Below are 25,361 nucleotides of genomic sequence, written 5' to 3'. Positions count from 1 at the left end.
GGCGCGGGGACATTCTGAATGGGTCATATGATTGTAATTACTGATTGAAAATATGAGTTATGCTGTGGGTGGCGATAATTTAAAGGGTATCTTTACAATGTGTTTGCCTTATGACCCATGCTCATAGCCTTTTAAAGCTTGTAAATGAGGTTCCTACAACCTCTCTATACCATCAAAGGTGCCCCTGCATACCTCCAAAAAAAATAATTTATTCATGTCCTGTGCTGAATGCAAATTGCGTCGTCCGGTCCAATGGGTCAATCCAGATCACACTTAACGCCACTTGGTCCCGTGAAACGCTTCCTCTTATATCTATCTAACGCGAGACTCACATAAGCACTGTGTGGATGACATAGGAGATGCCATCCACTTGCATCTAAATAGAAGAAGCGGCAGAGGTGGGATCGGGGCCTCACTGAGCGCAATCTGGATTGACCCATCAAATCAGACCACATAATTTGGATACTGTGCTGGACAAGAATAAAGCACTTTTTTGGAGGTATGCAAGGACACATCTAAGGGTATATAGGTGTTATAGGAACCTCATTTACATGGTTTTATAGGTGAAGTACATGGCTTGAAAGGAAAAAAAACTGGAGGTTCCCTCTAAGTGAGTCACATGTTGGTGACGTGATGTGAAGGAAGGAGCATCTTTCTATAAAACACAATTGGAAAGGGGTCCTGTAATGAAAAGTTTCTGTGGCCTCCATGTCATTGTGGGAACTTTGTCCACAGGAGAGGTGACGATCTCATGGTCACTGGAGATTCAACTGATGTATTTGTCAATTTCCGGCACTACCATAGACCTTCCATTCTAATGATGCATTTCAGAGAACCCAAAGAACACAATAGACTGGTAAGAAAAAGCAAAGAAGACGCAGAAACAATATGAGTAGATGAGTAGTGCATGGAATAAAAGACAGTAACATTTGTATGCAGATAACAAATATCAGAGCATACATATTCAATGTGTTTCTATGAATTTACTTCAGAATATGAGAAATGATGAGTAATTTGGCTGGATAAATGCACAACCATGTAAATAATGTAGGATTCACCTTCTAAATAAAATAAGAATACATAAAATACCGTATGTAGAAAAAAAACCAATGTGAGTTCAGTGAGCTCCCAGTTTAGCATTTATTTTAACTAAGAGGAAATAATTTAGGAAAACTTTGAGCCAACATAAAACCCAGCTAAAGTTTTGCAAGAAAATTTGAGTCACAGTTAAGGAGAGACAATATATTTTCCTATGGATATCTGTAAATAATTGGTGTCCAGTAGATTGCAAATTACCCGTACTCCTTTGGATTGAGACCAGTAGTTCTTGATGTTCAGTTATTTGGCTTCTACATAACTGGGAAACTGCTTCCTCATAAGTTCATGTTTCAGTGTGACAAGTTGAACATAGTAACATATTATTAGACGCAAGTCCGTCAACTTCAATCTATAAGCCCTCAGTGTAGAGAAAAGCAAAGATCTCATTGAGTCATTGGTCATATGTTTCAATTTCTAAGGAAAATATCTAGACATGGTAATCACAAAAAATCCCTGGATGACCGATCTCCAGTATCTAGTACAGTCAACTTCTAAGATTATTATTTCAGAAAATTGACCTTCATGCTCTCATATGGCAGATATGTCTCAGGATCCAGTAAGAACACTAACTACAATAGGTGCAGGAGTCACAATCGCACCCAGGTCCTGGAGCTTAAGGAGCCCTAAAAGGCTCTTTGGCCTATAAGAAAAGGCTAATAGTATTAAACACTGGCAAAAATTGGGGGCCCCATTGGAGCTTTTGCATTGAAGCCCATGAGCTTCAAGTTATGCCACTGTCTTGACCCCATGAGCTATATGGTCCATAATTTGGTTGTGAAATTTATTACAAGTACTTCAACTTTTTAGAGAGCTACAGAGAAGCTGTTGGGATTCTGGTAGATAATGTCTTGACATTAGGTACTATTATACTATCAACGCTTATGATCCAATGATACCCTCCATTCGTAATCCATGTATATAAAATACCATTTGGTTGAACACTTGTTATGAAGAGACCAACAACCTAGTGAGAATCACTCACTCAATATTCAAATGGCATATATGGATATTCATAAAAGACAATAATAACCTTCTCAAACCAATTTGAATAAACCAAAATAAAGTCCACGTTAATAAAGACTTAAAAACATTTTTTATTTAAATCCACAATAAAAGGAAAACCAAACAATTGGACATGATACAATACCATAATATGTCATAGTAAAAGGACATAATTACATAGTGAACACATGGGGCATGAGTAAATTCTGTGATCATAAAAAATCCATAGGCAAGGTAAAGTGCATATAGTGAACAGACCTAAAGTCTGAAAACTCAAATAAAGTGCATAGGAATTGTAATAAGATCATAAATACCCGTGACCAGTGGCTCAATGTGTCTCCAGGGAATTAAATTATTGTGGAATTAAATAAAAAAAAATTTTAAGTCTTTATTAACATGGACTTTATTTTGGTTTGCTCGTTATGAAGAGTCAGTCCAACCAAAACCAGTATATTTGGTTGACTGTAGTCTAATGTATAGTCAGTCTAGTGTATGGTCAGTCTAAAGACTCCCATACACAAAAGTTGGCTGAACCCTCCAATATCAGTAGTGACCATACTCTTTTGACAGATGATACTGGGGAAGAGAAGAATCTGGCCAAGACACCCAAAGAGTAGTATGGAAGCGGCTAACTCTTAAAGAACTCTGGAGTGCTCGACTCAGTTGAGTGTTCCTAATAATGGAGGGGTAAGGAGAGATAACTGCCAGCCGATTGCTTGGATGACGTGTATCTTATGTGTATGGGGGTCTTTATTTATCATTCATTTTACACTAAATAGGTCAAAGATAATACACATTGTAGCCCTGAGGGTCTTCTTCACTTTTTAAGGGGTATTATAAAGATCAAGCTATATAGCATGTTATCCAGAGTTATTCCAACTAGAAATTACAAGTAAAAGCTGCAAAATCTGGACTATAGTGATAGGTGTGGATATATTACCGTTGCAACCTTTTAACCTGCACAGGAGCTAAAGAGATAAGGGGGCCACTGCCACCTCCAAAGCAGGAGGAATTGTGCATTGTCAAGAGCTATTAGTGTTAAAAGGGCCCATATGGTGTTTTTGAACAGGGGTCCTTTTTGGTCTGTGCCCACCCTTGTGTAGTGACATATGATTGACATGGTCACTAATGAATTTAAAGAAGCATTTGCAGGTAAAAAAAAAAAAACAGAATGGTCACAATGATTCCGCTATTGGGAAGGGAGAGAAGCAAAAGCTCTAGATGTAAAGAAGAGGCCACGGGAAAATGAATGCAGAATGCTAGGAGACCTTGGAGGGATGTAAAGATGTAAGCCACTGAGCAGAGGTACAGTAGAATGTGTTACTTCTAACAGCTTTTCTACTTTCTTGGCTCATAAACTACAGATGAGGGTCACAGCTGAGTGGTGCTCAATCCAATAGTTTGTTATGGGGTCTGATGCTTATTTTTTATGCCCGTATCTTCCACCGTCTGAAGAGTGAATTATTGCCAAGTCCAATGTTAATTCAGAATAATCAATCCTTCAGAATGGTTATGTCAATATTACTTTCAATAAAAGGTTCCCTTGCATTAAAAGCCCAAGGAGAATCTCATCAGGTATACAACACCAAATACAACATACAGTGGCGCGGACTGTAATTGTCTCCCTTTTAGAGTATCGCCCTAAGCAGTAAGTAATGCATTATGCGGTAGATTTTCTATCACCTTCTCAATTCACTAACATGATAATATATATTGAGTCTGGACACAAGTAATACAATCTCATCCCTACAATACTCATTAAATGTAACAGCGTTCGATCAAAGGGAAAATTAATAATGAACATTTACGGCACACAAAATCCCTTTGTGGAAGGATATTAGAAAACAGGATCGCAAAATGAACAATGTAAATTGATAACGTTCTGAATAGGTTTTTAAAGAGAAAAGACTGAAGAGGTTTATTACTTAGGACACAGAATATTATTATTTTTTAATAGCCTTTTTATCTGTTTTATGTGTGAAGGGAATGGAAAGTAGTGAAATTATACTTTTGACTTTCAAAATTAAAAGAAATCATTTACTGAATGGGTCGTATATCATAGAAATTGCTATGATTGGTAAAAAGTTTAAAGAAAAATGAAGTTGTCTTATTTTTCTCTGTTTTAGCAGAACAGAAAGCACTAAAGATGAGTAAATCTAATGTGTATTGAATTTTTAGGAATTTGCCAAACCCAGTGAATTCAACCCATTTGCGATTTGATTTGCATAAATCATCAAAAATAGCCACCGTAATTTAACATATTGTGGAAGATTTCATCAGACTAGTATGACCCCTTAGCTTCTCCATAATGTCATTCAGCTATCACATTGCAAGGTATAGTATAGCTCATCTGGAGGATCTATCATGGCCAGTATAAAAGCCAAAATAAGGAATGCAGCAGCAATTGTGGGGCAAATCCGAATAGGAAGAAAACTTCACAGGTTAAGATAGGGAGAGAAAGCGATAAAACATTGATGAAACTGTACAGTACAACAATGAATAACCGCTGCCATCCATGTATCCATAGCTATATACAGTGAGGCAAAAAAGTATTTAGTCAGTCAGCAATAGTGCAAGTTCCACCACTTAAAAAGATGAGAGGCGTCTGTAATTTACATCATAGGTAGACCTCAACTATGGGAGACAAACTGAGAAAAAAAAATCCAGAAAATCACATTGTCTGTTTTTTTTTCATTTTATTTTCATATTATGGTGGAAAATAAGTATTTGGTCAGAAACAAGCAATCAAGATTTCTGGCTCTCACAGACCTGTAACTTCTTCTTTAATAGTCTCCTCTTTCCTCCACTCATTACCTGTAGTAATGGCACCTGTTTAAACTTGTTATCAGTATAAAAAGACACCTGTGCACACCCTCAAACAGTCTGACTCCAAACTCCACTATGGTGAAGACCAAAGAGCTGTCAAAGGACACCAGAAACAAAATTGTAGCTCTGCACCAGGCTGGGAAGACTGAATCTGCAATAGCCAACCAGCTTGGAGTGAAGAAATCAACTGTGGGAGCAATAATTAGAAAATGGAAGACATACAAGACCACTGATAATCTCCCTCGATCTGGTGCTCCACGCAAAATCCCACCCCGTGGGGTCAGAATGATCACAAGAACGGTGAGCAAAAATCCCAGAACCACGCGGGGGGACCTAGTGAATGAACTGCAGAGAGCTGGGACCAATGTAACAAGGCCCACCATAAGTAACACACTACGCCACCATGGATTCAGATCCTGCAGTGCCAGACGTGTCCCACTGCTTAAGCCTGTACATGTCCGGGCCCGTCTGAAGTTTGCTAGAGAGCATTTGGATGATCCAGAGGAGTTTTGGGAGAATGTCCTATGGTCTGATGAAACCAAACTGGAACTGTTTGGTAGAAACACAACTTGTCGTGTTTGGAGGAAAAAGAATACTGAGTTGCATCCATCAAACACCATACCTACTGTAAAGCATGGTGGTGGAAACATCATGCTTTGGGGCTGTTTCTCTGCAAAGGGGCCAGGACGACTGATCCGGGTACATGAAAGAATGAATGGGGCCATGTATCGTGAGATTTTGAGTGCAAACCTCCTTCCATCAGCAAGGGCATTGAAGATGAAACGTGGCTGGGTCTTTCAACATGACAATGATCCAAAGCACACCGCCAGGGCAACGAAGGAGTGGCTTCATAAGAAGCATTTCAAGGTCCTGGAGTGGCCTAGCCAGTCTCCAGATCTCAACCCTATAGAAAACCTTTGGAGGGAGTTGAAAGTCTGTGTTGCCAAGCGAAAAGCCAAAAACATCACTGCTCTAGAGGAGATCTGCATGGAGGAATGGGCCAACATACCAACAACAGTGTGTGGCAACCTTGTGAAGACTTACAGAAAACGTTTGACCTCTGTCATTGCCAACAAAGGATATATCACAAAGTATTGAGATGAAATTTTGTTTCTGACCAAATACTTATTTTCCACCATAATATGCAAATAAAATGAAAAAAAAACAGACAATGTGATTTTCTGGATTTTTTTTTCTCAGTTTGTCTCCCATAGTTGAGGTCTACCTATGATGTAAATTACAGACGCCTCTCATCTTTTTAAGTGGTGGAACTTGCACTATTGCTGACTGACTAAATACTTTTTTGCCCCACTGTATGTTCAAGTCATTGTGACTAAGGTTGTGATTGTGTTAAAGACTTTGAAGGGTGGTGAATACCATCCTAGAAGACTGCAGATTGCTATACACATTTCTTTAGGCCATTTAAAGTATTTTTAGCTTGGAAATCAAAATTTAATGTAGCTTAAATGTAATTCCAAATACACGCTAAGCCACTATTCCACTGATTATTAGGCCATACCAGGTGCCCTGGTACGAACACAAAGTGATGCATGGCACTAGAAGTTGAGTGTGTGGTGAAAGGAGCAGGACTGATCTGAGTGAGTTTAGAAGCTACATACTGTAGCTATACCAGGTAGTAACAAAACTAAAACTTATTTCTACTTATTTTGTTTCAAAGAACAGACAAAGAAATTCACATGCAAAATTAATCTATTGCATAACTAATGAAGACAGGAGAAGAAGGGCACATTAATCATTATGGGTTCCATTATGTGTTTTTAGAATAACAATAAAAAAGTTTTGCATGCTGCTCTTTTTCTCCTCTTCTAAAAACAACACAAACAGAATCCAGATGGACCCAATATAATCACTGCCTCCCACTTTAATTTGCATTTGGTTCATAATTAGGGATGAGAGAGTGGTGAAGTATTCGGACTCGCTATACTCGTACCGAGTATACCCTACTCGGGAAAATGCGAGTAATTGTCTGCTGGACCCTACAAAGCGGTCTGGGGGCTGAGGAAAAGGCTACAAAATGTGTAAATGTTAAAAAAATGTATGCTGTAAACAAATGTACATAACATGGGGGCATCTGTTCAGAGGCTGCACGAGTGGTTTTACACCACTGCTTCACTAGAATGTACAAACATTATTTGAAGTCCTTTTTTTGTGCCGGAAGAGCGGGACTCGTACGCCACTTACGCAGTGGCAGTGATATATCAGAAGTGCCATAAGAGCGAGTGATGATGGAGGCGATCTTCTGACAGCTAATTGTGTAAGTAGTGTAAGGAGAGCAATCTTCCCTAGGGGCTGTGTTATGGTTAATGCAGGAAGAAGCCACCCATAATCATCATCTTCATCACAATGGATTCACAATTGTAAAGCTTGGATTACTGTCCTAGTTGTGCCACTGCCCGATGTGTAGGCATAGACATAGTGTCTTCAAAACATTAGCCATAGGGGCTGTATCATGGTTGATGAAGGAAGCAAGACAGGTCTGAAGACTCAGAGACAAACAATTATGACGTATCTAGGACTACTAGCTTAGAGGTCGCAGTGCTGAGTGTCCAGGCATAGCCATAGTGTCTCCAAAAATTAGCCCAAGGGGCTGTATCATAGTTGATGAAGGAAGCAAGACAGGTCAGAAGGGCCAAACAATTATGATGAAGCTAGGACTACTAGCATAGAGGTGGCAGTGCCCAGTGTCCAGGCATAGCCATAGTGTCTCCAAAAATTAGCCCAATGGGCTGTATCATAGTTGATGAAGGAAGCAAGACAGGTCAGAAGGGCCAAACAATTATGATGAAGCTAGGACTACTAGCATAGAGGTGGCAGTGCCCAGTGTCCAGGCACAGCCATAGTGTCTCCAAAAATTAGCCCAAGGGGCATTATACCATGGTTATGAAGGAAGAAGGGTCTCACTCTCATCACAATTGCCTCCGATGGGAAATATTAATTAACGTAACATTGTTTTTAGCTTATTGACCATGAGGTACATGTGTCAGAAGCAGGTTTTGAAAACGTGTAAGAAGAAGAAAAGGGGCTTGTATGGGAAGGGATGGACGTGATCAACAATTTAAAAAAAAAATAAAGTTTTGGGTGACTTTAGGTTGGGATACTGTCATCTGGAGGGCTTAAATACTGTTGCGAAATCCAGTCCTTGTTAAATTTTATCAGAGTCAGCCTGTCTGCATTCTCTGTAGTCAACCGTGTGCGTGTATCTGTGATGATTGCCCCAGCGGCACTGAAAACACGCTCTGACATCACACTAGCAGCAGGGCAGGCCAGCACCTCCAAGGCATAGAAGGAGAGGTCGGGCCAACTATGCAGCTTGGATACCCAGTAATTAAACGGTACAGAAGCGTCAGGAAGGACGCAGGTATGGTCACTTAGATAGTTGTTGACCATCTTGTTCAACTTCTCCCTCCTTGACATTGCTCCTGTTCCAGCTAGTCCTTGGTGATGAGCCGGTTTATTGAAGATGGCCCAGTTTGTGGACATTTTATCACCACCTCTTTTGGACCTGCTTGGCGTATCTCTCCCCATTAATGCATGCTGTTGCACAGAGCTGGAAGCTCTGCTAGCAGTGGTGTCTGAGGGTGCTGGTGCTGTTGAAGGATTCCATTGTGATACCCTTTGTCTACTGCAACAGTAGCGAAAGAAAATTTGTCCTTGTACCGTGGGTCTAGAAAGGTGGACAACCATATAGGTTGCTACTGAAAATGTGGATTACGCGAGGTACAGACAGTCAGATATGAAGTGTGCCATGTGTGTGCCAAGCTGCAAAGAGGCAAATGTTCAGTGACCCCTGAAGGAGGAACAATACCCATCCTCTCCTCACACTGACTCTCCTCCTCCACCTCCTTCTCTTCAGCCCACCCATGCTGGACAGACATGAAGCTGGGGTTGGGATTCCCCTCTGTAGCATGAGGTGTCCCCTCAGTACCATTGAAAAAGAAGTCCTCTCCCTCCTCATTTTCATCATTATCTTCATCCCCCAACATTACCTGATGATATTGGCTGGGCTGGGTAGGATCACCCATTGTGAAATCTTGTTCCATACCCAGCTGCTGGGCACGCAAAGATTCCATTTTTTGATTCTGCAGCAATTTTTTCAGCAGACATAGCATAGGGATGTATGTACAAAAATACTTGGCACTCAAAAATGAAGAAGCAGTATATTCTTTATTTAGCATCCAGACAAAAATAGTATCATATCGTATGAACGTTTTCGGTCCAACAACGGACTTTCATCAGAAAGGTTTTTTGGTTTCTTTTGGTAGAAAACTGCAAAAGATACTGATAGGGTAAAAGAAATCCTGGATTTCTCCTGCAGGCACTAAGCGCTGTATCTGTTTGCAGAGCCTGCACTCCTAGCGCTGTTAACTAGTGTTGAGCATTCCGATACCGCAAGTATCGGGTATCGGCCGATACTTGCTGTATCGGAATTCCGATACCGACTTCCGATATTTTTTCAATATCGGAATTCGGCATCGGAATCGGAAGTTCAGTTGATTGACGGCCTGACGTCATCATGATGCGCGGTGTGTGCGCATCATGATGCGCCGTCATTTCGGGCCTTCCGGGGGTCTCTGCCGGCCTGCCGGGGGGCTGTGCCGGCCTGCCGGGGGGCTGTGTGGACTGCCCGGGGTCTCTGCCGGCCTGCCGGGGGGCTGTGCCGGCCTGCCGGGGGGCTGTGCACCCTGTGGGGGTCTGTACCGGCCTGCCGGGGGGCTGTGCCGGCCTGCCGGGGGGCTGTGCTGATGTCCGGGGGTCTGTGCAAGCATCGTCCGATGGGACTACAAGTCCCATCGGGCGATGCCTGCTACCATGACAGTGATTGACACATTAGCCAATGATGGGACAGTAGTAGTCCCATCATCCGGCTAATGTGTTAAATGTTAAAAAAAAAAAAAAAAAAAAATACTACATACATGCTACATGCTACATACATACTACATATATACTACATACATACTACATACATGCTACATACATACTACATGCATGCTACATACATACTACATATATACTACATACATACTACATACATACTGCATGCTACATACATACTACATACATACTACATACATACTACATGCATGCTACATATATACTACATGCTACATACATACCACATACATACTACATGCATGCTACATATATACTACATGCATGCTACATACATACTACATATATACTACATGCATGCTACATACATACTACATGCTACATGCATGCTACATACATACTACATGCTACATGCATGCTACATACATACTACATACATGCTACATATATACTACATACATACTACATATATACTACATGCATGCTACATACATACTACATATATACTACATGCATGCTACATACATACTACATGCTACATGCATGCTACATACATACTACATACATACTACATGCTACATACATACCACATATATACTACATACATACAATACATTCATACAATACATACATAGACATACAGTACATATAACATAGAGTAACATACTTACCAATACTTGTCACATTGTTCCCCGAAGCCATTGTCTTTCCGGAATAAATATTAACATAACAAACCACAAAAATACTCACCCACGATCCGAAGCAGTCCACGAGTGTGTCCCACGACGATCTTGGGTAGAGAACTGCAGCATCAGATGATGCTGCCGTTCTCTACGGGCTGCAGGAATCCAATGACGGAAGGTAGGTATCCTTCCGCACTGTATTCCTCCGCCACTTAAAAAAAAAAAAGTCCCTAGTCTCACTTTATGCCATTGCTGTGTGGGAAATTCCCACACAGCAATGGCATAAAGTGAGACTAGGGACTTTTTTTTTTTTTAAGTGGCGGAGGAATACAGTGCGGAAGGATACCTACCTTCCGTCATTGGATTCCTGCAGCCCGTAGAGAACGGCAGCATCAGCTGATGCTGCAGTTCTCTACCCAAGATCGTCGTGGGACACACTCGTGGACTGCTTCGGATCGTGGGTGAGTATTTTTGTGGTTTGTTATGTTAATATTTATTCCGTAGACGACAATGGCTTCGGGGAACAATGTGACAAGTATTGGTAAGTATGTTACTCTATGTTATATGTACTGTATGTCTATGTATGTATTGTATGAATGTATTGTATGTATGTAGTATATATGTGGTATGTATGTAGCATGTAGTATGTATGTAGTATGTATGTAGCATGCATGTAGCATGTAGTATGTATGTAGCATGCATGTAGTATATATGTAGTATGTATGTAGCATGCATGTAGTATATATGTAGCATGTATGTAGTATGTATGTGGTATGTATGTAGCATGTAGTATATATGTAGCATGCATGTAGTATATATGTAGTATGTATGTAGCATGTATGTAGTATATATGTAGTATGTATGTAGTATATATGTAGCATGCATGTAGTATATATGTAGTATGTATGTAGTATATATGTAGCATGCATGTAGTATATATGTAGTATGTATGTAGTATATATGTAGCATGTATGTAGTATGTATGTAGCATGCATGTAGCATGTAGTATGTATGTAGCATGCATGTAGTATATATGTAGTATGTATGTAGCATGCATGTAGTATATATGTAGCATGCATGTAGTATGTATGTGGTATGTATGTAGTATATATGTAGCATGTATGTAGTATGTATGTAGCATGCATGTAGCATGTAGTATGTATGTAGCATGCATGTAGTATATATGTAGTATGTATGTAGCATGCATGTAGTATATATGTAGCATGCATGTAGTATATATGTAGTATGTATGTAGTATATATGTAGCATGTATGTAGTATGTATGTAGCATGCATGTAGCATGTAGTATGTATGTAGCATGCATGTAGTATATATGTAGTATGTATGTAGCATGCATGTAGTATATATGTAGTATGTATGTAGCATGCATGTAGTATATATGTAGTATGTATGTTGCATGTAGTATGAATGTAGCATGTATGTAGTATGTAGTATGAATGTAGCATGTATGTAGTATGTAGTATGAATGTAGCATGTAATTTTTTTTTTTTTTTTTTTTTTTTACATTTAACACATTAGCCGGATGATGGGACTACTACTGTCCCATCATTGGCTAATGTGTCAATCACTGTCATGGTAGCAGGCATCGCCCGATGGGACTTGTAGTCCCATCGGACGATGCCTGCACAGACCCCCGGAGCCTGCACAGACCACCGGCAGGCCGGCACAGCCCCCCGGCAGGCCGGCACAGCCCCCCGGCAGGCCGGCACAGCCCCCCGGAGCCTGCACAGACCACCGGCAGGCCGGCACAGCCCCCCGGAGCCTGCACAGACCACCGGCAGGCCGGCACAGACCACCGGAGCCTGCACAGACCCCCTGGCAGGCCGGCACAGCCCCCCGGCAGGCCGGCACAGCCCCCCGGAGCCTGCACAGACCACCGGCAGGCCGGCACAGACCACCGGAGCCTGCACAGACCCCCTGGCAGGCCGGCACAGCCCCCCGAAAGGCCCGTACAGACCCCAGAGAGGCTGTACAAGGGCAGGAAAGGGTTTTTCTTATTCCGATACCGGAAGTCCCATAGACTTGAATGGGACTTCCGGTATCGGAATCGGCGATACCGATACTTTTTTTAAAGATCGGCCGATACCATCCGATACGATACTTTGAAGTATCGGATGGTATCGCTCAACTCTACTGTTAACCCATTCCTGTAGCCCTGCCTTATCCAGTCACATTTATCTAATTCCAACCAGATAGACTCATGTTCCAGCCTCTATATAATACCAGCAGCAAAGACTTTGCTACCACCTAAGGATTTCTATTACCCTATCGGTATCTTTTGCAGTTTTCTACCAAAAGAAACCAAAAAACCTTTCTGATGAAAGTCCGTTGTTGGACAGAAAACGTTCATACGATATGAGTCTATTTTTGTCTGGATGCTAAATAAAGAATATACTGCTTCTTCATTTCTGAGTGCCAAGAATTTTTGTACATATTTACGGGTTGGAAACCTTACTTGAGCACCGAACAACCTTCCTTTTTTTCTCTGGAGTGCAGTGTTTTTTTGCCTACTATAGCATAGGGATGGTTACGCTGATAATAGCCTGATCACCGCTCACAAGCTTGGTGCAGTACTCAAAGTTATCAAGCACCTCACAAATATCAGCGATCCACACCCACTCGACAGTTATGTGTCTTGGCTGAGTCTCAGTGTGATGGGCATGTTTAAGCTGGTATTCAGAAAGTGCCCTCTGCTGCTCACTTATCCTTGCAAACATACTATATGTTGAGTTCCACCGTTTAGGCAGGTCACAAATGAGTCTGTGGTTTGGCAAATTAAATTGCTTTTGAAGCGCTGCAAGACCGGCAACAGCGATTGAGGAGTGGCGGAAATGGGCGCAAATACGGCGCACCTTCTAAAGTAGGTATGGCAAGTCAGGGTATGTTTTTAGAAATTACTGCACCACTAGGTTAAGCACGTGAGCCATGCATGGCATGTGTACCAGCTTCCCGAGCTTTAAAGCTGCCACCAGGTTACGCCCATTGTCGCAGACAACCAGACCAGGTTGCAGTGGGGAGAGCCACTGATCAGTCTGTTGTTTTATTCCTTGCCACAGCTCTGCTGCAGTGTGTGGTGTTTCACCCAAGCAGATCAGCTTCAGCAGAGCGTTTTGCCGCTTTGCCGATGCGCTGCTGCACAACTCCCAACTTGGGAGTGATGTGGAGGGTAATTCAGCATAGGATGATGAGGCGGAGGAGGAGGAGGAAGAGTGGAGACTGGATGTATATGATGAGGCGGAAATCCTGATTGAGGTTGGGCCCGCTATTCGTGGCGTGGGTAGGATATGTGTTGATGGTCCAGATTGAGACTTTGTCCCACCCTCCACCAGGTTGAGCCAGTGTGCCATAACAGAGATGTATTGTCCTTGGCCACAAATACTTGTCCATGTGTCTGTTGTAATATGGACCTTCCCGGTTAAGGCGTTGGTGAGAGCACGCTTTAGATTGTTTAAGACGTACTGGAGTAACGCGGGGACGGCACACTGTGAAAAATAGTGCTGGCTGGGAACCGAGTATCATGGGGCAACCACTGCCAAAAGATTACGGAAAGACTGTCCCCACAAGCCTAAACGGCAACAACTCCATGGCTAGCAACTTGGCAATGTGCACGTTCAGTATTTGTGCTTGTGGGTGCATGGCTTGGTATTTACGTATCCTTTCATACATCTGGGGCATGGACAATTGGAAGCTTTCCTGGGACAAACAAGTGAATGAGCTTGTTGTGGCCTGTGTCTGTGCAACCGCAGCTTGTGAGAAAGAGGTATGATGATCACCTGCTTCCTGCCCAGCAGATTCGAAAGGACATATCACAGGCGACATGGCAGTGGTTTGACCCGCAGTCGCAAACACTGATTTGGTACCCTGTTGTTCAGCCCACCGACTAGGGTGCTTGGCTGCCATGTGTTTCCGCATACTGGTGGTGCTTTGGTTGCCATTGCCCTGGCCTCTGCTCAGCTTCCTATGGCAGATGCTACAGATGACAACATTTGGTTCAGAAGGACTATCGGAAAAAAATTCCAGACAGAGGCTGAACGCACCCTTGCCTTGATTTGGGGCACAGAGGGATTGCTCTTGGCAACAGTTGACACACTTAGCACTCTACTCAAAGCAGTAGCCCTTGATGCCTTTGTTGGTGCTATGTATCCACCTTCATCCTCTGTGCTGCTGTGCTGGCTATGCGTGCCAACAGTCCAGGTCGGATTGGTGGTCTCATCATCGACCACCTCATCGTCCATGTCATCCTCCTTCCATGTTGATATTGGCCACTGGCCAGATGGCAACTGTGTGTCATCACCATCAGCCTCCACCTCTTCATCCGGTATATCACGTGGATGAAAGTGGCTTTCTTCTGGCCGTGGGATTTCAAATATTTGGCCATCATCAACAGACGATACCCCTTCACGTTCCTCTTCAATGTCGTGCGGTGAGAGGCCAGAGGCAATGTAATGAAATGGATCAAACAGATCCACAGAGTGACCAAGGTTGGGGTCAAATGTTTCCTGTGACTCCTGACCGGGTGATGAACTAGGAACAGGTTGAGAATAGGATGACCCAGTGTTATCTGTATGGACAGTAGACTGTTTTGTCATGGACAATTGGGAGCTGCTAGAACAATTTGTTGAAGCCTTATGAGCCATTCAAGACAGTATTTGCTCTTGTTCTTCTGGCTTCCAGGCCCGTTTATGTTCCAGACCAGGAAATTTCACCAGGAAACTAGATGCATCAACCTTCTTCGATCTCCCAGTCTCTGGGCATTGTTGGGCACCAACGAAACCACGTCCACATACCTGTCCCTTCACAACAGCCTTTTTAGGAATTTTGGATTTTTCTGCATTAGTTGCAGATGTTCAGATGCAGATATTGGGGAAAAAGGAGCAGTTAGTGCTTTGTGGAAGGCAGCACTATAGCATAGTACTGCTTTGTGTTTTACAAACAGCACCACAGCAGCAGAAAAAAGCTGCCCTGAGGTTTAAGGCAAGAAAGCACACCCCAGACACCACACAGGACAGCGGTGCTGGTTGCGTGTCAGTTATGCAGTACCGTGCGTGCATACTATTCGCTGTGAACACAGCACCGCAACAGCACAAAACAACTGCCCTGAGGTTTAAGGCAAGAATACGCACCCCAGACACCACACAGCACCGCAACAGCACAAAAAAACTGCCCTGCAGGGGTAAATGTGATCCCCAAATAAAGCTGGGAAAATGGTCACTACTCAGTCCCTGACCTTATACTTTCAGCTCTGAAAAGAGCTTTTGGGTTTCACAGAGGATTTCTGTATGATTTGCACCAAAAAACACAACTCTCACTAGCAGCTGCTCACACTTTTCCTACACTAGCTGTGTTCTGCATGCAATGTGCAGAAAATGGCGGCAGCAGGGCTTAGATAGAGCCAGGCTATGATGACTCATAGGACGCTGGGCGGCCAGCCAATCATAGTAATGCTGCCCACAACCAAGAAGGGTGCGGCATTACCGTGATTGGCAACTGCTGGGCGGGAGAACCGAATAGTGCAATACTCGCTACGTACCGAGTACCGCATTACTCGCCGAGTACCGAGTACCCACGAATATGCTCGCTCATCCCTATTCATAATTGATCTGCACATTAAATCCATTTGTCAGTTCCTTAGGTTAAGTTATGAGCTTGTCGACCTAAAACCTTATAATCTATGAAATGGAACAGACAAAAATAATGTGCAAATGGAAATGTTAACAGAACGTAAAAGTATTATCACCAAATGTTACAGAAATAAACTCCAGAATTCCAAGACCAACCAACATCATCTGTAATAACACTTTATAAGGGTAAATATAATTTTACTGGTCATTGCCAAACACGGCTGTACCATGATCAATGTTACAAAGAACGAAGATTCCAGCATCAGGATCTTCATTAAAAGCTCAATTTATTAGTAAGTTATAAAAAAATGAACATGAAAAAAGATATTCAGATGAAAAATCATGTCTCATTGATCATAGAATGGTAGAGTTGGAAGGGACCGCCTGGGCCATCTGGTCCAACCCCGTGCTCAAAGCAGGATTCATTAAATCATCCCAGGCAGATGTCTGTCCACACTCTGAACACTTCTATTGAAGGAGAACTCACCACCTCTTGAGGCAGCCTGTTCCACTCATTGATTACCCTCACTGTCAAAAAAAATTTTTAATATGTAATCTGTGTCTCCTCCCATTCAGTTTCATCACATTGCTTCTAGTCTTTCCTTGTGCAAATGAGAATAAAGATGATCCTTCTACAATTTGATAGCCCTTGAGATATTTGTGGACAGCTATTAAGTCTCCTCTCAGTCTTCTCTTTTGCAAGCTAAACATTCCCAAATCCTGTAACCGTTCCTCATAGGACATGGTTTGCAGACCGGTCACCATTCTGGTCACTCTTCTCTGAACTTGCTCCAGTTTGTTGATGTATTTTTTAAAATGTGGCACCCAAAACTGGACACAGTATTCCAGATGAGGTCTGACCAAAGAGGAGTAGAGGGCAATAATGACTTCACGTGATCTAGACTGCATGCATCTATGAATACATCCTAGAATTGTATTTGCCTTTTTTGTTGCTGCATCACACTGTTGACTCATGTTCAGTCTGTAATCTATTAGTATACCCAAGTCTTTTTCACATGTGCTGTTGCTTAGCCATATTCCAACCATTCTGTATATGATTTTTTGATTTTTATTGCCCAGATGTAGTGCTTTGCATTTTTCCCTGTTAAAAACCATTCTGTTAGTTGCTGCCCACTGCTTCAGTTTATTTATATCTTTTTGAATCCTTTCTCTCTCTTCTCTAGTATTAGATATCCCTCCTAGCTTTGTGTCATCAGCAAATGTAATCAGTTTACCCTCAATTCCTTCATTTAAATCGTTGATAAAGATGTTGAACAATACAGGGCCCAGGACAGAGCCCTGTGGTACCCCACTTGAGACATTCTTCCAACTGGATGTGCAGCCATTTCCGACCACTCTTTGGGTCTGATCACTAAGCCAGTTATGAATCCACCTAACAGTTGCCTTGTCCATTCCATACTTAGTCATTTTTTCAATAAGGATTGTGTGAGATACTTTGTCAAATCCTTTGTTGAAGTCAAGATATACTATATCTACAGCATTTCCCTGATCCACCCAGTCAATGATTCTGTCATAGAAGGAAATTAAGTTAGTCTGATATGAATTATTAGTTACAAACCCATGCTGACTCTGTTTAATCACTTCATTCTTATCCAGGTACTTACATACATGTTGTTTAATAATTTGTTCAAAGATCTTTCCTGGTATAGAAGTCAGACTCACCAGCCTATAGTTCCCTGTGTCCACCTTCTTCACCTTTTTGAAGATAGGAACAACATTTGCTCTTCTCCAGTCTTCTGGAACTTCTCCTGTTCTCCAAGAAATATCAAAGGTTATGGAGAGTGGTTCAAAAATGTCTTCTGCTATCTCCTTAAGTACTCTGGGGTGTAATTCATCTGGACCTGGTGACTTGAATTCATTTAGCTTAGCTAAGTGTTTCCTCATTATCTTTCTGTTTATAGATATCCTGGATTCTTCTGTTCCCTTAATAGGACAGTGAAGATCCGTTGATGTTATATTTCCTTTCTGAGAGAAAACAGATGCAAAATAGGAATTTAAAAGTTCAGCCTTCTCAACATCCTGTCTTACCATTTCATCATTTTCATCCTGTAAAAATCCTATAGCATCTATGACTTTTCTTTAAATTTTGAAATATCCCCAAAATCCTTTTTTATTGCTTTTGAAGTCTCTTGCAAGCCTTAATTCATTGTCAGCTTTAGTATTCTCATTCATGCCCTGCAGGTTCTGCAGACAGCATTATATTCTTCTTTAGTTATGCCTCCCTCTTTCCATTTTATAAACATTTCTTTCTTCCTTTTTAGCATGTGCTTAAGTTCTGTGTTCATCCATCCTGGCTTCCTTAAATGCTTCCTATGTTCCCTCTTTTCGGAATTGTTAATGATTGTGCTTTGAGAATCTCATTTTTCAAAATTTCCCATCCTTCCTGGACATTTTTGTCGTTAAGGATATCCAGCCATTGGATCTCTCCAATTCTCTTTTTGAGTCCCTTAAAATCTGCCTTTCTGAAATCTAACCTTGACATCTGAGTCTTCACAGGTCTTCCTCCTCTAGTTATCCAAAATTCTAAAATAGCATGGTCATGACCTCCTAGGGTCCCAGCCACTTTTACCTCCTCAACCATTTCCTCCCTGTTTATAACAATAAGATCCAAGGTAGCAGTTCCCCTTGTTTTCTTCCCTACCATATCATCAACTACAAAAGGGGGATGATGTGAGCAAACGGGTTTCAGACGGAAGTCTTAACTCATTGCAATAATTAAAGACACTTCTGTCTGAAACAAGTTTGCCCAGACCATTCACCTTTTGTGGTTGAGAATTATGATTTAAAATAACAGTGGGGAAATGCATAATCAAAAGTTGCAATTAGAGTTACAGTATCTAGTGTTCTCCTCCCAATAGGCAAAAATTTAGTTCACATCCTTAATAATGTACTGTATATAAATTCTCTGGTCAATGTAGAGTGACTTGTTAGAAACTTCAGACAGAATTTGGAGCACATGTCCTGCCGGTACCTCCCTTTGTTATACCCCTACAAAAATTGTGCACTTTAACACCTTTTTTGTACCTTAGCTTAAATGTGCATCAAGGACCCTCTTATCGTACTACTGCCCACATCATCACCAGCAGGTGGATAGCTATATTACATAGACACACTTTCATTAAGCCTTGTGACTGCCAGGATCAAAAAAAATTAAATCCCAGCAGTTAAAGGAAATCTGATAGTAGGTCTTTGCTATGTAATCTTAAAATAGTATGGTATTGGGACAGAGAGCTTAATTCTAGCGAAATGTCACTTACTGTACTGCTTGGTGCAGTTTTGATAGCATCCCATTTTTCTGATGTAGATGTAGCAGTGCTCAAATTGTGAGCTATGTATACCCCCACCCAAACACTTATTGGCAGCATTCTGTGTACACTGTGTGCAAGCTATCAATCAGTGGTGGGGGTGGGGTAACATAGATTATCTGGACTGCCTGGCACATGACAGCTAGTCCTGTAAAAATAATCTCTTGCTGAAAAAACACTGATTGTATTGAAACTACAGCATACAGCCTAGCAAGTTGCACATTCCTGGAATCAGGCTCTTTTGCCCCATAATATACTGCTCTCAAATGAAGTAGCAAAAACCTCTTGACAAATCCCCTTTAACTCTCTCAGTGCCGCAATGAACCCTGATCACATAACTGGTTTATATAGACTAAACTATTGCTTCAGACACTACATACGTATATAAAAAATGATTTTTAATTATTCCTTACGCAAAGAGATTTCAATCAAATCAAAATGTATTAAATTGACCAACTTACAACTTCACAATAATCGCTTGTAATAATGTATATAAAATATTTTGCATGTCTTCTCTAGAAAAGTCCAAAGGCGACAGATGCAGATTCCAGAAGATGTTTATGCTTCTCATTACTCTTGGATTTCTCATCGGGACAGCGGTGGGAGTTTACATCTTAGGTATCGTACAGAGATTTCTACTTCCTTTTGACTTGGATAATTCTACTTTAAAGGAACATTAACTCTGTCTGCGGCTTACAGCAACGACACAGATATGTAAATTCTCCCGGACATTTTCACATTTGTACATATGTGACATGGGGATAGACTTCCGTAGACTTCTTAGTCCCATGGAAAGACTCGGCAGTGCGCTGCCATTTCCAGAATGCACAGTCAGGATTCCTAAATTATTCATTTCTGCACAGAGAACAGTCGGCATCAGAACTCCTATGAGAGGTATTCCGGACCGAGCTGCATACGTGATGGCTCAAACAACTATAATGAAAAAAACAACACATACCATTATGCAGCTAATATCCTCCCTATGCAACATATGAATATGCACTAAAAAATTTTGCAACTAAATTGCCGATCGGCCTTTTTTGCAAATTCTCCAAAAACTGCTCTTTCTAAAGTAGTTTTAAATTCAGCTTATCTCCTCGTAGGTCTCTTGATGGCTAATTATACAGAATCATCTGTTTCTGCCAATATCTATATATTTTATTTAAAGACTTGAGGAATCATCTAACAGGCCCCAGTTGATGGCTTGATGTACCGCACTGAAACCAAATGACTAAAATGTGCAACTCTGCTAAAACGGCATGTTAAAAATAAATAAGGGAAAAGTGCAATTACCGATCCGGCATCAAAAGACTCCAAACGCCTAGAAACTTGAGAAGGAGATAAGTTATGGCTTAAGGTTAAAAAATATCATAGTCCCCCTCTCTGCATGCAACGACATGTTGTATTTCTGTGTCCTGTCTAGATTCGCAAATCAACTACATATCTACACGAACAAATGACATACTGTATACACATAATGCAGAAATAAAACAAATGATCAGCCATGTGCTTGATCTCACAAATTAGCATTCGCCATAGTAATTAATAACAGAGGCAAGCCCGGACGCCTGCCCCAAAGGGGCTACAGGGAGGGCGCACATGACTAAGGAGGGATGCTAGGCCTGAGGGTTAGTGAAGGGTAAGGTGTAGTGCTTTTGTGTTTGTGGGGAAGGTGTGGGTTGGAGCTATGGGGCTTATGGTGCAATGTGAGTTGGCAGGGAGTGGTCAGTAGTGCTTTGTGCTTGTGGGGGAAGGTGTGGGTTGGAGCTATGGGGCTTATTGTGCAATGTGAGTTGGCAGGGAGTGGTCAGTAGTGGGATGGATATATAGGGCAGAACTGTGGGGGGATGGTCATTCCTTACCTTGCAGACGTCCGGAATCGTCAGCTCCTCACAACTGGGACTTCAGCTTGAATCTTTGGATCCAGAAGATGGAATACCTTGTGGCACAGATGAAGAGGATGATGGAGCAGCGTGGCCAGCAGTGGATGAAGGAACAGCTGCAGCGATGGTCTGGTGATGGCGACGGCGGAGAAGATGGGACCCCTCTGCCTCCGAAGCGGCAGCGACGATCACGGCCTCCTGAGCACCTCAGCCCAGAGTTAAGTTTGCAGCGGAGGATGAGCCCCATTAGCAGACCTGTTGCAGAAGACATCGCGGGGCCGGAGCCAGAAGTCGAGAAGCAGGCAGCAAGGTAACGGGGCGGTGAGTGACGTGGCCGGCCTCCCCTCCATTTCGGATCGCGTCACACAGTGGTGACGCGCACGTCGCGGCCACGTTACCCGGCGTGGTCACCTGACCCGGCGCGGTCATCGGCATCGGTGGACGGCGGTGACGTGACGCGGCAAGGAGCCCGGTGGCGAGGTGGTGTGTGACTTCACCGGCCTCATTTCCTTTCTCGCGGCGCTGGGGGGAAGCGGGCGGTGGCTCGGTCATGTGGCCACCCTTCAGCTGCCAGGGGCCACAGGTCATGTGGTCCGGCGTCGCGTTCCCCCGGCGTTGGGTGCCAGATTCAGGAGGTGTTGCCTGCGGCTGGAGCGCCAACCTCCCCCCCCCGTTTGAGGCTCCGAGCCAGTGACTTTTTGCCATGCGTTCCCGGACGGACAGTCGGTCTGGGTGCTGGCGCTGTGGCCCAGGAGGGCTGCAGTCGGCGTAGATCCATGGAGAAGATCGCAGTTGCGGTGCTCGACGCGGAGGACACGTGACGGCTGTTCCGTGGGGTTCCGCGGAGTCAGCCTAGTAAGTAAGGCTCACTTAAACCTTTATTAATGTCTAGATTATATTGGTTGGGAAGGGTGTTGCTACGTATGGTTTCGGGTGTTTGTCTGGGGGTTCGGAAAGATGCGCGGCTGGTCCATGTGGACAGCGTTCGAATCTGTGAGGGAATGGTTGCTTTGTGGTCCAGGAGGCTGTTTTGTGCACTTCATGAGTGTTGGGAGGTATTTTTTAATTTCATGCTAGTTTGCTTTTATGATAGTGGGTATATCTATAGGTGACAACATCATTTTATTTTGGTTAGTATAATTGTGCTTGCATTCTCTGGGTGTTTGTGTATGACTGGTGGTGATTCCATGGCGGTTTGTGAGTAATTCAGGTGGTGATACGGATATTGGCAGAGCGGTGGTGGATAGCCATATCCATGCCAGTTTTATGGTTTAGTGTTATAGGCATGGGGTCTTTGGGCTGGAGGATTATCGCCGCGCCAAGTATTTGATAAGGGTTTGATGGTAGTTCACTGATGTGGTGAGCTGTTTTATCGCCGCGCCTAGTATTTGATAAGGGTTGATGTTAGTTCATTGATGTGCTGAGCAGTTTTATCGCCGCGCCTAGTATTTGATAAGGGTTTGATGGTAGTTCACCGATGTGGTGAGCAGTTTTATCGCCGCGCCTAGTATTTGATAAGGGCTTGATGGTAGTTCACTGATGTGGTGAGCAGTTTTATCGCCACGCCTAGTATTTGATAAGGGTTGGATGGCAGTTCACTGACGTGGTGATCTGTTTGGGTAGTGCATCGGGCGGCTTAATCTTTCACGTTACAGTGGGGTGTGTTCTATTGCTGGTCAGAGGTGAGGGGGTAGGTGGTTGAGTTTTCATTAGGGTGTGTTTTATTTATATACCGGGTTCGGTTCTCCAATAGGGGCTTTGAGTGTACTAAGGGTTTTCATGTTCACTAAAGGCATTTTGGTTTGTTGCGGCAGACGTTCTGGTGAGGTCGAGATGCTTGGGACGGCAGATCTTTCGGGAACCTGCCTTTCTGGCAGCAATGGATGACATTTCCCCGGGGGGCTTGGAGTTGACCTTTTACCGAATTTGTTTTCCTGGTTAATTTCTGGGGGTACGTAGATATGGCGTGGAGCTGGGGTTATGGTTGGTCAATGTCCGGTTGTTGAGGTCCGTGGTTTGGTTTCTGTGTTGTAGTCGGGGATTATCTGGTATTAGGGATGGTGCAGTGCTTATTTTCTGTTCATGGTCCAACCTGGGACTACTATCTGGTATTAGGGAAGGTGGTGTGCTTATTTCTGTTCATGGTCCAACCCTTGACTACTTTGGGTTTCTTTATGCTCAGGGCGTTGTTGCGGTTATCATGTGTTTGGATAAGTCAAAGTGTTTGATTCACCTGGGGCCCTATGTCTAAGTCAGGTTAGGTTAACGAGTACATCGTGTCAGGTCGGGGGTCGTTATTAGGTTCCCGTGTATATCGCGCTGCTGTTTTGGGGGGTTGATTTTGGTTATTGAATACGTGGGGCTACGATCCACTGGGGGTTTTTGCATGATCTGCAGTCATATGGCGTTCTTACGGTAATTAGCTGGTCGTGGCTGCCCTGGGGCAGTTTTAACAACTTTTGTACGTAAGGACTGGTGGGTTCTCACTGCGGTTCTTTAGGGTTGCCGATTGAGCTTTTGGCAGACTGTATCGGGTGGTATTTGTTACAGCCGTTGATTGTAGCTACGTAGGAGTTTATTATACAGAGTGGATAGTTTTTCGTTACAATGGGCTAGGAGGTTTATTGTGGGTGCAGCTGGTCCTGCTTTGCCTTCTGGGTATACAGCTCTCCTTAGAGTCTTTTCTTTTTGGGTGCCCCCGGACGGGGGGGCCAGGGTGAAGTGTTGCGTAAGGATGATGCAACATTTGAGTTGGGTAACCCAGCGTGTGCTTTACTTGTCTCGGGGGTCCTGGTTGGTGAACGGTTTGTTTATCCAGCGGGTGTTGTTCCATTTGTCAGGAATTCTGTATAGAGCATGAGGCAGGACATGTTGTTTCGATGGCCGTGTGAATGGTCTCCCGCGTGGGTGTAGCCCGTCCGGCAATACATGGCTATGTCATTTATTCCGTTATGCGCACTTGTCAGGACCGGCTGGTATTATGGGGACACGGTTGTGGTGCAGCGCTGCTGCGGGGGAGGTGTACTTTAGGTAGTGGGTGAGCAGGTTGCAGCTATAACATTACTTTCATTAATGTCGGGCTGGTGGTACGCTGTGGCAGGGGAAGCTAGTGCGATGTGCATTGATTTTTAATGATTCTAAGGACCTGGTAATCATCTGGGGCTGTGCTCCGTTTGGGGGTGCTTTTTGCGGTGCTTTAAGGCTGAGTGGTGGACAAGCATCGGGTACCGGTGAGTGCAATGTTTTGACGGATGGCCCGGGTTTATGGTGTCTGGGGTTTTCGGGAGACGTGATGTGTGTCTGAGTTTTCCTGGACTTCAGGTGGTGTGGAGTCGCTTTTCTTTCTTTTGTGAGTAGTGTCGAATCCGCAGTTCAGCGGGGAATGGGTGCGGAGTACATCTCACTTTTGGTAAGAGGGTGGCAACAATAGTGTTGTGATTCTGGGTTCGAAGTGCACGGGTGATGCACACAATTAATTCGTTCCGGGTCGTGGTGATTACGGGGTGGATTGGTTTATGTTTTCTAGTTGGGTGGATATTTTAAGATAGATGCTATCACGCAGGGTTGACGGGACCAACAGCGTTTTGGTACTGCACGTGTGTGGTGGAGACTTGGTCGCTGGGGCGTCAAGGAGTTTGATCTGAGACATCGGGCCTGAATGCTCCTGCCTGGGAGCCATGCTCGTGTTGTTGTTCATGACTATATAGTGGGGCACGTTTTTCAAGAATCTGTCGGAGGTTGGGGAACCAGTGTAGGTTCTGTTGTTACGTCTATAATGGTTGGCTTTGATTATTATCAGGTGGAGTGCAATTTTCTGCCTGGGAGCCGTGGTCATGTTGGTGTCCATAGGGGCTCCTGTTTGGAATGACTACATAGTGGGTTTTACTGGGCACATTTTCAAGAATCTATCGGAGGTTTGGGGAACCAATGTAGGTTCTTTTGTTCACGGCAATAATGGTTGGCTTTGATTAATTATTAGGTGAAGTATAATTTTCGGAGGCGCCTGCAATGTTGCGGTCTCAACGAGGCAGAGGCGGCGGCTCAGGTTGG

General features: G+C 43.3%; 1 protein-coding gene across 1 annotated transcript in view; it reads left to right on the top strand.

Moving 5' to 3' along the window:
* Positions 1-25,361, top strand: part of TMPRSS5 (transmembrane serine protease 5) — a 148,967-nt gene that overhangs the window by 13,100 nt on the left and 110,506 nt on the right. The window contains exon 2 of the mRNA XM_073585297.1: positions 19,948-20,046. Within this exon, the coding sequence (XP_073441398.1) occupies positions 19,948-20,046 (99 nt within the window). The remainder of the gene's footprint in view (positions 1-19,947; positions 20,047-25,361) is intronic.

The sequence above is a fragment of the Dendrobates tinctorius genome, unplaced genomic scaffold (genome assembly GCF_039654945.1).
Source record: "Dendrobates tinctorius isolate UK_male_01 unplaced genomic scaffold, ASM3965494v1 ptg000086l, whole genome shotgun sequence".
NCBI classification, from domain to species: domain Eukaryota; kingdom Metazoa; phylum Chordata; class Amphibia; order Anura; family Dendrobatidae; genus Dendrobates; species Dendrobates tinctorius.
This window is presented reverse-complemented; position numbering and strand designations above follow the sequence as displayed.